This window comes from Odocoileus virginianus, chromosome 8, assembly GCF_023699985.2.
Source record: "Odocoileus virginianus isolate 20LAN1187 ecotype Illinois chromosome 8, Ovbor_1.2, whole genome shotgun sequence".
Classification (NCBI taxonomy): domain Eukaryota; kingdom Metazoa; phylum Chordata; class Mammalia; order Artiodactyla; family Cervidae; genus Odocoileus; species Odocoileus virginianus.
Window position 1 is genome coordinate 17,897,717 of NC_069681.1, and position 14,539 is coordinate 17,912,255.

A 14,539-nucleotide genomic window follows, 5' to 3' on the forward strand; every position below is an offset into this window, starting at 1 on the left:
CTCAATAGCTTTTGTTTATGTGGTTCATATCTGTTCATATTTACTATATTAAGAAATTGAGAAGCTTCAAAAATGGTAATTGACCTATATTTTTAAAATAATAAACCCAACATGTTAATATAAATTACGTGAGAGAGAACTATTTTCTGAAACAAAAAAATTAGCGAGAAAACCACTGCTTTTTATTTTTACAAATCTCTGATAGTTGGCTTAATAAAAGAGATTCTCATATCTGCTTCTGCCTTCAGTCTGTTGTGATATGAGGCTTCAGTGTAAATGTATAAAGAAAATGAAGCTTCACACAGACAAGAAGTTGGAAAAAGGAAGAATATTTTAATAGCCTCTCAGATAATCGTGGAAATTTTTCTTTTATACAACTACAAAACTCAACAAGTAATCATTCCTTCAAGGTTCATTATAGTGTGGAATCTGAATTCATATCAGTGAGCTTTCTTTAGTCTGTTACATTAAAATCCATTGATTTGTCTTGCACTTTGAATGGGTCTCGGAGAAGGCAATGGCACCCCACTCCAGTACTCTTGCCTGGAAAATCCCATGGATAGAGGAGCCTGGTAGGCTGCAGTCCATGGGGTCACGAAGAGTCTGACATGACTGAGCAACTTCACTTTCACTTTTCACTTTCATGCATTGGAGAAGGAAATGGCAACCCACTCCAGTGTTCTTGCCTGGAGAATCCCAGGGATGGGGTCGCACAGAGTCGGACACAACTGAAGTGACTTAGCAGTAGCAGTTGAATGGGTCTCTTACACAGGTATGATTTTATAACATGCATTGGCCACTTGGAAAACATTGGTGCAATGAATTATGCAGATTTTTCCAAATATTGACACATTTAATCACCATATTTTAAAATTACATTTGTTAATATTGCTATCAATCATCAAAAAGTGATGAATTAGTGAGAACCTTTCAAATTTACCATGGCAGATGCAAGTTTTCTAAATTTTCAATTTTAATTTGGTAGCTTGAATTTTATCATTAGCCATGACTGCCATTAGTTTTGTCCTTCAAGTTTGAGAAAATGTGTACCAAACACCCAGTCAGAAAACCATTATTGTTATTAGGGTTTCTTTTAAGTAAAAATGGTTTTCCATGGTAGAATAAGAAAGCTAGTTTATCTTACAACTCAAAACGATCTCGCTAGTGTTTTTCCTTGAAAGAGCCATTGTACTGTGGTAATTATTTATGTTGCTTTATCAAGGACCTTAAGTGAAATTGGTGGTAAACAATACAATACAGTGGTAGTTTGGTGCAACTGCCTTGATTCACACCAAGGCTCCAGCACTTTTATTCACCAGAGCTTTTGAACTGTCAGCTGATGTCAATATAGGGAAGAAAAAGGCAAATAATATCTTGTATTACTGTTAAAATAGTTTGACCTAGTGTATTGTCTGAAAGGATTTGTGCTACGCTGTGCTTAGTTGCTCAGTCGTGTCCGACTCTTTGCGACCCATGGACTATAGCCCGCCAGGCTCCTCTATCCATGGGGATTCTCTAGGCAAGAATACTGGAGTGGGTTGCCATTCCCTTTCTCCAGGGTATCGTCCCCACCCAGGGATCAAACCCAGGTGTCCTGTATCGCAGGTGGATTCTTTTTTTTTTTAATCATATTTTATTTTTTTTCATTTTTTAAAAATTTTTATTAGTTGGAGGCTAATTACTTTACAATATTGTAGTGGTTTTTGTCATACATTGACATGAATTAGCCATGGATTTACATGTATTCCCCATCCCGAGCGCAGGTGGATTCTTTACCATCTGAGCCACCAGAAGCCCCACCAGCCGAGAATTCGTAGACTATACTTTACTGATAACAGGCTCAGAGGTGTCTTAGGGATTCTCTGGACCACTGCCCTGAAGCTCTTCAAGGAATGGATGGAGAAATATAAATACATACATATACCTGTACCTAGGTCATTATCAGTGTATTTAGTAAGCACTCCATAAATATTCATCTACTAAATGACCTCAGGTCAACGTGATTCATGAGCATTGCCTATTTACAAAGATTTTCTGTCTCATGTGAGATTGGAAGACATATAGTATAACTGTGTAGTTTACTTGTCTTCCTTCTTTGCAAAGGTGCCGTACCTCTTGCTTCATGATTATGTTCTTGCAATAAATCTTAGTATCTAGCTGAATAATGGAGCAAACTTGGACAGACAGTGGAGCTGTAAGATGATCTTCTTCATTTCTAGAGGCAAGTAGCAGTAGTATTAGTTTACTGATTTGAGTTTCAGCTCAAGTATCTGCTGCTATATTCCTTCTCAGTCTCCATGTTTCCTTTTTCTTATTCTCATCACTTACATGTTGATGTTTTACAGAAAACCCTTCTTGTTCTACACATTCTCTCTAATCACATCTCCTCTGTGGCTTCAATCAAGAATTTCTGTATTATTGACTCCAAAATTAACTTGTATATCTGGACCAGATCTTACTCTAGAACCTACATATCCACTTTACCTAACGCTGCTTTTATTTCTCACTTGTTGCTCTACCTTTATTCCCTATTGCAAATAATACCAGTATTATACATATGGTTGACCAAATCAGAAACATAGAAATCAGTCTTGACTCCCTTGACTCCCTTTTCTCACTTCCCCGTGAGTGAGATTCTTAAAAACAAACTAATGACATAATGAAAAGATGCTTAAACCTTAAGTGGCTCCCCATTGCCTTCCATATAAAAATAAGGTTGCTTAGCATGGCACGCAAGGCCCTCCATGTCACAGCCCCTAACTTTCTCCAAAACATCATTTCTCATCCCTTTTGCCTTTTCACATTGTGGTGTGTGTGTGTTTTTTTTTTTCAAGTGTTGAAACCTTTGTCTGAACCGTGCTTTGGGGAGTTAAAAGTAGACTTAGTCTTCTGTAGTACACAACAGGCCAGAGAGTCTACCGGGAAGCAGTGCTCCTCCTGAGGCTGCTGGAAAGCGGCGGCCCTCATTACAGAGGTCCCCTTTGGGTAGGATGGCTCCCAGGGAGAGTTGGGACTTTGAAGTCTAAGCCTCCTTTGAAGAATTCCCCACCGTTACTCTCTTGGAGGTTCTGGGTTTAATTTTTATGAAGGAAAATGTATTTTTGGGTGAACTTACTGTGCTGTCTGCTCATTAATCCTCCCAGTGGCTTCTCAAGTGACCTGTCTGCAGTGCAGTTATTAATATGTGCCTCCTTTGCTTAAGGCCCTATTCATTTTAAGCATTTTATACATTAATGTTATCTATTTTGGAAATAATTTGTGTTTAACATTGTAGGTATTTTTGTTACTTTTAAACATGGTGTGAGATTTGACTTTTGTCAGTTTATTTTCATGGCATTTCTCATATTTCTGTTTTCAACTGTGAAAGGATGGAAATTTTTGATTACAGTGTTAGTTTGCTGAGCATCTGAAATGTTGGTTTATCTATATAACTTTATAAAAGCTTTAAACATTATTTTGCCTCATGTCACTGTGAACAAAAAAAATGTTGCCTGCCATTTCAGAAAATAGTGAGTGCTGCCTGCCATCAAGCCAACATCTACATCTGCCCCCAGTGGCAGGCACTCCCTGAGGAGAATTCAGAAGGTAGAAAAACTGGATACTGACGGCAGATAGTTAAGATGCAGGTCTGAAGAATAATTTCAATGAGCCCAGACTCTTGTATCTCCCTAGGCATAAAAAAGCACTAACATCATTAAATTGAGACGTCTGTTCTTTGTGATCGGCAGGAATCATTCGATCTTTAATTACATGTTTTATTTTTTTCCTCTCAGCAAAAACTGTTTATCCTGACTCCTCCCTTACCTCTTGGGAGCTGTTTCTCAGAGCTGTATCAGAGGCTCTCTCCCAGACTGTAGTCCTCAGTAGGTCCCAAATAAAACATAATTTGCAGCTTTTCGATTGTTCATTTTTCTTCAGTCAACATAACTATTAAAAAGTTGATAGCAAAGATATTTTTAAAAGCATTAGTGTTAGACATTTCATTATTTCAACAGTCGTTGGGGTGTTTCATTCTGAAACCATCCACTTGCATACTCATTGGAGGTTATGTCCTTGAAAATTTTTAAAGGTATAGTTGTCTATAAGTACGCCTGCTTCCACCCCAGAATGAAATCATTCCTTCTGTTTTCCAGTCAAGAAATAGTTTCACTAGTTTTCAACACTTTTTTTTTAATTAGCAGAAATAAGGGAGATGCCTAGGTTATCTTTGTTTTTCATTCTTTCTAAAGAGACAGTGACCAAGTACTCCAGTGGTTAGGCCTCCACACTTCCACTGCCAAGGACCCAGGTTTAGTCCCTGGTCGGGGAACTAAGATCATGTGGCCAAAAGAGAAAAGAAGAAACAGTGACGAAAATGTTTTTCCTGAAAGAAAGTAATAACCCAATTAAATCTTGATTTTATTTAGAAACAGAGTGGATTTTTAATAGCATGTGCTTTAGGAAAGTTACAGTCTATGTCTGTTGAGCTCTTAGGTTATTCACTTATTTTTTCTTTAGGTGATGCAGAAACTTTCTGGATGGAGCTGGAAGATGATGGGAAAGTGGATTTCATATTTGAACAAGTGCAAAATGTGCTGCAGTCACTGAAAAAAAAGATCAAAGATGGGTCGGCCACAAATAAAGGTATGAAGCAGTAAGAACTTTCAACACATTTAATGCTAAATATTACCCACTGGCAATACAGTTTAGTTCTATTTCCAGTATTGCTATTTGTTTTAAAAGTCAAAATATTTTCTTTTGTTTTCTAAGAACTTGACATCAGTTCTGTTTGCTTTTTGTGTGTATATGCTCTGCTTCTATAAAAACTCATTTTTATCATACTATGAACATTTGTAAAAGTGGATGAAGATGATTATTTTGAATAATAAATAAATAAATCTCTCTTTATCTCAGGCTACTTTTCTCTCCCTCATTTTATCTTTATGCGGGGGTGGAGGGGATGTTTGCAAAAATAGTATGTGCTCCTTGTAGAACATTTTACCAAATGTTCTACATACAGAAAAATATAGCAGATTATCCATCACCCAGTCTTTCAGAGACAGCTTAGACATACATGGATATGTTTTGCCTGCTTTGAACAGGATTTACCTTAGTAGTCTTCAGAAGGCAAACCTTGGGTTTTACATTGGCAGTCAGTTCAGTCATCCAGGTTTTTATTTTTTATTTTTATTATTTTTTTTAATCCAGGTTTTTTTTTTTCTGTTTATTTGTCTTCAGCCCAGGTAGCTATAGAATATAGACTTTTATATGGAAACTTCCTTCATTCCATCAGAATATACAATTTTCAAGCAAAATTTCCCCCCTCCTATTCTTTGTTTTCCCCAGGATATTCTTAATTCTTTTTGGATATTCTATGACATTAATCAGTTGTGTGTTTGTCTACAAAATTAATACTGTCTTTCATTTTAATATTCTCATTCCTTCATGAATCTGATATATCTAGGTTTGAATTCAGTTCTACCTCTTCTATCTGATTGACCTGAAGTGAACAGCTTAACCTCTAAGCTTCAATTTCTTTGTCTTTAAAGTAGATACTCATAAAAACCTCTCAGAGGAGTTACGAAGATTGAATGAGATAAAGTATGTATCAGTGAATTGCATAGCACAGTAGCTGACATCTTGAATAAAGGTGCTGCTGCTGATGATTGTTTTCATTCTTTTTTCCCTTCCTTAACAGAATACATCCAAGCAATGATTCTAGTAAAAGATGCAACTATAAACCACAATTCAACATTGATAAAGGGTATGTACATTTCGAATCCTAATCTAGGATATTCTCTGCTGTTTTCTTTCTTTGAAGCAAGCCAGCCTTAATTATGTTGCCTTAACCAAAGACAGTTTAAAATAAAACTGCAAGATCCATATAGGTAAGTTATGGAAATCAGTGTTCCTAGTCAATGAAAAGTCCTGCCCATCCATAGATAGGAAATGCACACCCTGTTAAACCTCTCAGGAAGAACAAATGTATCTCTTCTTCAAAACAGCTTCTCCTATAAGAAGCCCAAACAGAATTCCAAGACTCCAAACCACTCTAAACCTGCTTTGTGTAAAGAATAATGCTAGAAAGATATATTTTGGTAGAGATAAATTGATGGAAACTTTTTTCATTTCTATATTATTATTAGAACATCAATGTATCAACTTTAAAGGAATTGAACAAAGATAATGTACTAGGATTAGAAAAAGAAAAATTGAAAAGTTGTTTTAGGTAAACAACAAGGTCCTACTGTATAGTATAGGGAACTATATTCAATATGCTATAATAGTCCATAATGGAAAAGAATATGAAGAAGAACATATATGTGTGTGTGTGTATAACTGAATCACATTGCTGTATAACACAACACTGTCGATCAATTATCCTTCAGTTAGAAAACTTTTTAATTAAAAAGTTATCAGAATCACTATCCTATAAATCTTAGACTATCACCAATTTGCTAAAGTGTTGAGGATGTACATTTTCTAAATTTTAATTGATACTGTTAAATATTTTTAACAGATTGTAATCATTTTAACTGTCATAATTTGGAGCCTTAGAGTTTTAAATCTCTGAAAATATGGCTTAACATCATCACTTTATTTTAAAGAAATATTTTGTTATTCAGAAATGTTTTCACTTTCAGTCGCTAATGTCAAGTTTTAGAAGAGAGTACATTCTTTCAAGAAAACAGTCTTTCTCCCAGTAGCCTACAGTAGCACTTAGAATCAGCATACCCTTAAGGGGTTACATTAGGTTTCTAAGAGAGAAGCCTGTAAGTGCAAGAGGTGGTAAGAAGAAATAATTCTAAACAGCTTTTTTCTTTCTAAATAATCTTTCCCAGTAAAAAAAAAGTAAGTTGGGTTTTTGTCTTGGTTCTTTTAAAATGATTTCATTGGTAGAAATGCAGAGTATTCTAGTCTCATATTTTTATATAGTTCATCTGAAGTGTAATAAATTTATCAAAATAGAAGTATGTTTGCTAGTGGTAGAGCTAGCACATGTTTTTAAAGTATCAGGGAATTATGTAGTGACACTGCTAGCAAATGTAGGGATTAAACACTTCATAGTAATAAAGTTTCATATTAGTATTTATTTTAAAAGGAATACTGAGACTGGGAGAAACAAAAGGACTTGGTGTTGAGGTCTAAACAAGCCATCCCAGATCCAGCCTTAATTCCCCAAACCACTAATTTATGTTTAATTTTTCTTTGCTTGTGTATAGTTCTGTAAATATTTGCTGTATCCCCATACAAAGAATTGGATACTGTTTTCTTGAAAGAAAGTATTATTTCTCCTTTCTTCTCTTATCTAATGGTTAATAAAAATCTCCATTTTTTTTAGTAAATCTTGTTTCTAACTATGCTTATATACCTTTGTTATATTTGTATTTGTTGTATGGCGTTATATGGCTCATTCAAAGAAATTTGCTGGGAAAAATCAGAAATTCTTAATTTGAAAAACTTACTTACTTTTTTTTTTAAAGGCTGTGCCATGTGGCATTGGGTTATAGGGATTGAAATTTTGCCCCCTACTGCATTGGGAGCACAGAGTCTTAACCACTGACCGAAACTTATTTATTAATCAGTTATTGTAGCTCTCTTCATCTATCAGATTTTAAATCTTCTTTCTTTACCTCAATAACTAAAGAGGGATATTTGCTTTCCAATTAGCCAAGGATGACGTTGGATCAGGGCTTCCCATGTGGCACTAGTGGTAAAGAACCTGCTTCCCAATGCAGGAAACATGAGATGCAGGTTCAGTCCCTGGGTCAGGAAGGTCCCCTGGAGTATGGCATGGCAAGCATCTTGTATTCATCTCCAGTACTGTTGCCTGGAGAATCCCATGGACAGAGGAGCCTGGTGGCCTAAGGTCACAAAAAGCTGGACATGACTGAAGCGACGCATGCATCCACACACATGACCCTGGATTATAACTTAAACTACTCTTTTATTTTCTTAAACTTTTTTTTTTTTCTGTTTAATAAGACTGGTCTACACTAAAGGACCAATGCAAGTTAATAATAAGGTAGGAAGAGAATCACTTTTTTATTAAGGTCCACTACTGCATAGGAAAAAGCATGATTAAAAACAATTTTTTAAAAAACAAACATAGACTATTCTGCATATTCACTTTTTTTTTTTCAAAATAAGAGCAAGAAATATATAACTTTTTTTTCATTAACTGCATAGCTTATTTGTATAGTGAAGTCATGTTAGAGAGTAAGAATAGGTGAAGTTGAAAAATACAGAGACAAGAATGAACCAGGGACATCCTGGCTCAAGATGAAATTAAGTGCAGAAAGATATAGGGGAAACTAAGAGAACTATGAATGAACAAATGAAAAGACAAAAAGAGCAACCCAAATACTTTTCCCTCCTCTGCAAAAACAGAAAGTAATAGAATAAGAAACGTAAAGGCTTCCCATTTTGTGACCTTAATAGAGTCTCTGAGAGTTACACTATTTTTTCTGTAAAATACAAGCAGAAATAGGGATACTTGATGTTTGCTTTAAAGGATGATTAAAATACAGATAAAGTTTGGGCCAAATTAGAATTTCTGCAGTAGAAATTTCTTCTATGTCTTATTTTATCCTGTCTTATTTTCTTAATATTCTTGAAAATGTTGATACCTAATTTTTGCCTCAATTTTGAAACAATGTTTTCATATTTAAGGGTGCCTTATATCTTTAGTCAATAAAGTTATTATTTAGATATTACAGTGACTCATTTTTAACTTGTTTGTAATTTTTTCATGTAGATCATACATCTGTGACCCAGAATGCAGAAGAAAACAAATCAAGTTCATTGCCCTCAACGTCATATGAAGACTTCTTTCCAAAAGACTGCACCTCTCTGTATGTATAGAAGTTAAATTTATTTATGTTGTTAGTGCTTTTGCTCCCAGAAATGTTGCTAATCATTTGACATAAGAGTAGATAAAATATATTAAAAAAGGATTCTTTCCCATGAAAACTTTTTTTTTAATCTTCTTTATTTTGTATTGAAGTATAGCCGATTAACAATGCTGTGATAGTTTTAGGTGGATGGCAAAGGTTCTCAGCCATACATACACATGTATCCATTCTGCTCCAAACTCCCTCCCATCCAGACTTCTACATAACATTGAGCAGAGTTCCCTGTGCTCTACAATAGGTCCTTGTTGGTTATCCATTTTATTTTATTTTTTTTTTATCAAATAAATAGATCAAGTGACATAATTCTTTATTCCCACTAAGATGAAATCAGACAAATAAGACATTATGTTCCATTTCGACCAAGAATTTTAAAAGTTAAGAATAAGTGACGAGAGACACAAGTGAAAAAGATACAAACAAATTCTACTAGTAAGATTTAAATATGGTATTATACAAAGATCTAAATATTTTCTACCTCATGCTATTTGTTACTGGAGTGTAAAGAATCAGAACACTAGGAATTTATACATTTATAGGAATTTATGTTATCAGACATTATTTTACTTTGAAATTAGGCTTCCTAATATAAGACAATATAACTAATGTCTCTCTATTGCTTGTCCCATGGAATAGTGATTCTTTAACACAAATTTGATTTCTCTCTAAAAGGGAATTAATTCTAACTAGTAAAGTATTTTCAGATACTCAAGTTATTGATGAATTCATGAGTGAAATAACTGCCTGCACCAGTCAGATGTGGAGAAACTTCACCTTATATTTAAGATAATTAATTTTTAGGCCAAGAGTCCTCCCACAAATTTTAATGCTGCTGCTGCTAAGTCACTTCAGTCATGTCCAACTCTGTGCAATCCCATAGATGGCAGCCCACCAGGCTCCTCTCTCCCTGGAATTCTCCAGGCAAGAGCACTGGAGTGGGTTGCCATTTCCTTCTCCAATGCATGAAAGTGAAAAGTGGAAGGGAAGTTGCTCAGTCGTGTCCGACTCTTAGCAACCCCATGGACTGCAGCCTACCAAGCTCTTCCATCCATGGGATTTTCCAGGCAAGAGTACTGGAGTGGGGTGCCATTGCCTTCTCCGTGGTTATCCATTTTAAATATAGCAGTGTATACCTGTCCATCCCAAACTATCCATTTCCCCTACCCTTTCCAAAAAGTTTTAAAAGTTGTGTATTTTATGTAGGTTCGTAATTCTCTATATAGGTTATTTGTTAGATCTGTAAGTAATAAAATCTTTCAATAAACTTTAGAACTAAGGATACCCCAGATACAATTTTTTCTCTTGAATATATGCTGAATTAATCCCTTCATAACAAAGAACTTCGTGAATCTTCAATATTTCATATTCCCCTTCCCCCAAAATAGGGGAAATAAATTGATGACATTTTGTAGAAAAGAATGCCACAGAACCCAGCTTGAAACATAACTTATTTGTTTTAACGTTCAAAATCAAGTTGAAAAGGGAAATGAAACATTCAATTTACTGGTTATACAACACTAGTGGAATCGCTCAGTTGTGTCCCACTCTTTGCAACCTCATGGACTGTAGCCTACCAGGCTCCTCCATCCGTGGAATTTTCCAGGCAAGAGTACTGGAGTGGGTTGCCATTTCCTTCTCCAGGGGATCTTCCCAACCCAGGAATCAAACCGAGGTCTCCTGCATTGCAGACAGATGCTTTACCCTCTGAGCCACACTGTAACTATGTAAATCACTCAAGAGTAAATTAGTCTAGAACAGAACAAAGAACAAAGCTATGAGAGCTTAAGAGAATTTATTTCAGTAAGTACTGAAAGAAGCCAAAGGTATATATGTCCCAGGTAGACAAATAGTAGTGCTCATAGCTCAGAATATACTATAATGCTTTATAAGAAAAAGTGGTAGAAAGGCACTTGGCACTTAATAATAAGGAAAGAGCAATTCCAGGCACAGTCTTTAAAAAAAAAGAAGGAAATACTGAATACCTAAATAAATAAATAACTTATTAAAGTGGACTAGGCTAAGAAGATTGAAGTTAAATGGAAAAACAAAGCAAAATGGAAGAACAAAGCAAAAAATGCATTATAGACTATATTTTTACTATGGAATGTACTCCCAGTATTATTCAAAAACTACTAAAATAGATTGAAGTTATATAAAGGAAAACATAACCTTACCTCTTTTTTTTGGTTGTTTTTGCTCTCGTTTTTAATGTATTAGGTGCTATTGCATTGTAGTTCATGGATGTGATAGATTTGCATTGATCTTTTAGCTGCATTCTCTTTTTGTTGCAATGGTGACTGGTATTGTTTCCTTAATTTCTCTTTCTGTTTTCTCATTGTTAGTGTATAGGAATGCAAGGGATTTCTTTATGTTAATTTTATATCCTGCAACATTACTGTATTCATTGATTAGCTCTAGAATTTTCTGGTAGAGTCTTAAAGGGTTTTCTGTGTAGAGGATCATGTCATCTGCAAACAGAGTTTTACTTCTTTTCCTATCTGGATTCCTTTTATTTCTTTTTCTGCTCTGATTGCTGTGGCCAACACTTCCAAAACTATGTTGAATAGTGAGAGTGGGCATTTTAGCTGCCTTCTTATTCAATATTTTTTACTATCTTTTTGAGAATTTTAAAGATTGAAAACATATAAAAGAATATAGCAGAAACTATACTAACACCAGCCAGAACTAATAGCTATTAACATTTCATTGTATGTGCTTCCAATGTCTTTTTTTTAAAAGAAAACAAAACACTGTAGTCTCTTTGAGCCATACCTAACTTCTCACCCTGACAAAGTTCTGTTCTCTCTGCCTTTCGAAGAGCAGTCACTGTCATCAGTTATTTCTCTAGTTCATTTTTTTTAATATTTATATAGCCATAAATAATATATAGTGTTATTACTTATAGTTTTTAAATTTTACATAAATATTCATATATGTACCTTCTTACTTTACTCAGCATTAGTTTTGAGATCTAATCATGTTGCTTGCTGTGTTATAGATCTTTTTCATTCCCTTTAACTGTTGTTTGGATTTCCATAATGTGAAGATACATTTTATTTACCCATCCCTTTAAGGATGGATAGATAGTTCCAAATATTGCCTAATGTAAATAGTAGTATAGTAATCAGTTTTACCCCAAACTTTCTTTTAAGGAAGTATTCATTGTGAAAGTTGCCTATTAAAGGAACTCAATGGTATAGTCTGGAATCTATAAGATTACCCAAAATGTAGAATAAAAGGGCAAATGGATGAGAAAAAGAAGAGAATGATGAGTAGTGTTCTTAAAAAAGAAACCATTACCAGAAAACTAATGATTTTAATTAACACTATAGAAACATTTTCTGGATTATCCATATGTTGTAATGTTTTTTAGGAAATGTTAAGAGTTTCAAGCTAAGATGATAGCGTTAGGGCCACTGTGCTGCTGTTCATAGCTCCAGTCCTGGAAATCACAATATCTAAACTAGGCTTCAGAATGGTTCCAGCAACTAGAAAATGAAAATACATGTTTTTCATTCAAAAATTTGCTCTTTAGGGAATTCCCTGATCGTCCAGTGACTAAGACTCCATACTCCCAGTGCAGGGGACATGGATTCTTTCCCTGATCAGGGAACTGAGATCCTACATGCCATACAGCATGGCCAAAAGAAAAAAAAAGATTCCAATCTAAAGGCAGAATGAGTCTAGAAAATAAGAAAACATTTTTGTGTATTTATAAGAACTTGAGATATTAAGCTAGTAAGTCAAAGTCAGGTGAAAGGACTCTTTACAGTATTCAGTAAAAGACTCTAGAACAATTGGATATCATCTGGAGATTTTAAGTTAGATATTCATGTTACATCAATATAAACTCCAGATGAAACTGAATTCTCAAACCTAGAAAGATTAATTATAAAATTAGAACCCTTAAAATCAGAAAAATAAAAGATTAGATGTCTTTCCATAACATTATATAACATGGCATTATTCATAATATCATTTATACGTTATTATAAATACTTAATTCTCTGCCTCAAATGTAAGTTCCTTGAGATTACGGAGCTCTCATCTTTGTTTTCATAGCACCTGGCACATAGCAGGCATTCAAGAAACCTTTGATGCCCTTGCAGCCCTACCTCCAAGCCTCCAGGGAGGGGAGAAAGGCTGCAGGTGGAGATAATCACCAGTCACCAGTGACTTAATCCTTCATGCTTAAGCAGTCAAACCACTATAAAAAACAGCAGGGCTCCTGGAGCTTCCTGGTTGGCAGACACTTTGAGGTGCTGGGAGGGGGGTGCATTTGGAGATAGCATATGGAAACTCCATGCCCCTTCTTACCTACCTTGCCCCATGCCTCTCTCCCATTTGGCTGTTCCTGAGTGCATCTTTTATTATAAACTGATAATAGTAGTTAAAGTGCTTTCCTGAATTCTGTGAGTCTTTCCAGCCCATTAACAAAGAGGAGGAGGTTGTGGGAACTCATAGATTGGTCAGAAGTGTGGGTGACCTGAAAATTGCATTTCATGTCTGGATTGGGGGCAGTTTTATGGGACTGAACCAATTTGTGGAATCTGATGCTGACTCCAGGTAGATAATGCCAGAATTGAACTGAATTATTGGACGCTCATTGAAGAAGTCATGCTGGGAAAAAACACCACATATTTGGTGCTCAGAACGAGATTTAAAAAAACACTTACATAACTTTATATAACCACAGAACATAGATGTTTTATTTTAGAGTCTGGCTTATTTTCATGTTGTCTGAGAAGAAACTAATACAGGAATTAAATATCATCTTAGTGGGTTTTTTTTTTAATATGGGGAATTGTGCTATAAATTTGAGATTCTAATAAATAATTAATTTTAAACAGATCTACAGAAAACCAGGAAATTCCCCCTATGGAAAATAAAGTTGCAGACTTAAGAGAAAAAGAATCTTCTTTAAATTTATCTTACCAAAAGCATGAGTGCTCTGGCGCCTGTCTGATGAAAATGCCACTTACCTTCAAGGGGGAAAACCCTCTGCAGCTACCAATCAAATGCCATTTCCAAAGACGACACGCGAAGACAAACTCTCATTCTTCAGCACTCCACGTGAGTTATAAAACCCCTTGTGGAAGGAGTCTACGAAACATGGAGGAAGTTTTTCGTTACCTGCTTGAGACAGAGTGTAACTTTCTATTTACAGATAACTTTTCTTTCAATACCTATGTTCAGTTGACTCGGAATTACCCAAAGAAAGAAGAAATTGTTTCTGATGTGGATATTAGCAATGGAGTGGAATCGGTGCCCATTTCTTTCTGTAATGAAGTTGACAATAGAGAACTTCCACAGTTTAAGTACAGAAAGACTATGTGGCCACGAGCATGTTATCTAAACAGCTTTTCCAACATGTTTACTGATTCATGTGACTGTTCTGAGGGCTGCGTAGACATGTGAGTAGAAGAACATGGCATTTCAAAAAAATCTTCTGAATGTAGGGGTACTTGTCAAGAAATCCTGCTGTGTATCAGTTTGTCTGTCTGTCTTATCTAAAACCAGTTCATCAAGAATTGAAAATAGAAAGATGCACTCTCTCTTTAGCAATAGGAAGGAAACTCTTCACCAGTTATTTCATTAATTTGGGAGTTATTTCTTGCAATGATAAGTTTTTCCCTTAATCTGTTACT

The 14,539-nt window shown here is 35.2% G+C and overlaps 1 protein-coding gene across 16 annotated transcripts in view; it reads left to right on the forward strand.

The window, feature by feature from the left end:
* The window catches only part of SETDB2 (SET domain bifurcated histone lysine methyltransferase 2), a 103,865-nt gene that overhangs the window by 5,849 nt on the left and 83,477 nt on the right, over positions 1-14,539 (forward strand). For 14 of the 16 annotated variants that reach the window (XR_011489001.1, XR_011488999.1, XR_011489000.1 and 11 more), the window contains exons 3-6: positions 4,498-4,623; positions 5,678-5,743; positions 8,738-8,834; positions 13,742-14,305. Coding sequence is in view for 13 of the 16 variants with exons in the window: in XM_070471262.1 (XP_070327363.1) it covers positions 4,498-4,623; positions 5,678-5,743; positions 8,738-8,834; positions 13,742-14,305 (853 nt within the window). In the remaining 3 variants the exon portion in view is untranslated. Of the gene's footprint in view, positions 1-4,497; positions 4,624-5,677; positions 5,744-8,737; positions 8,835-13,741; positions 14,306-14,539 lie in introns of those variants that run through there. The other 2 variants (XM_070471254.1, XM_020904010.2) reach the window with 2 other exon arrangements.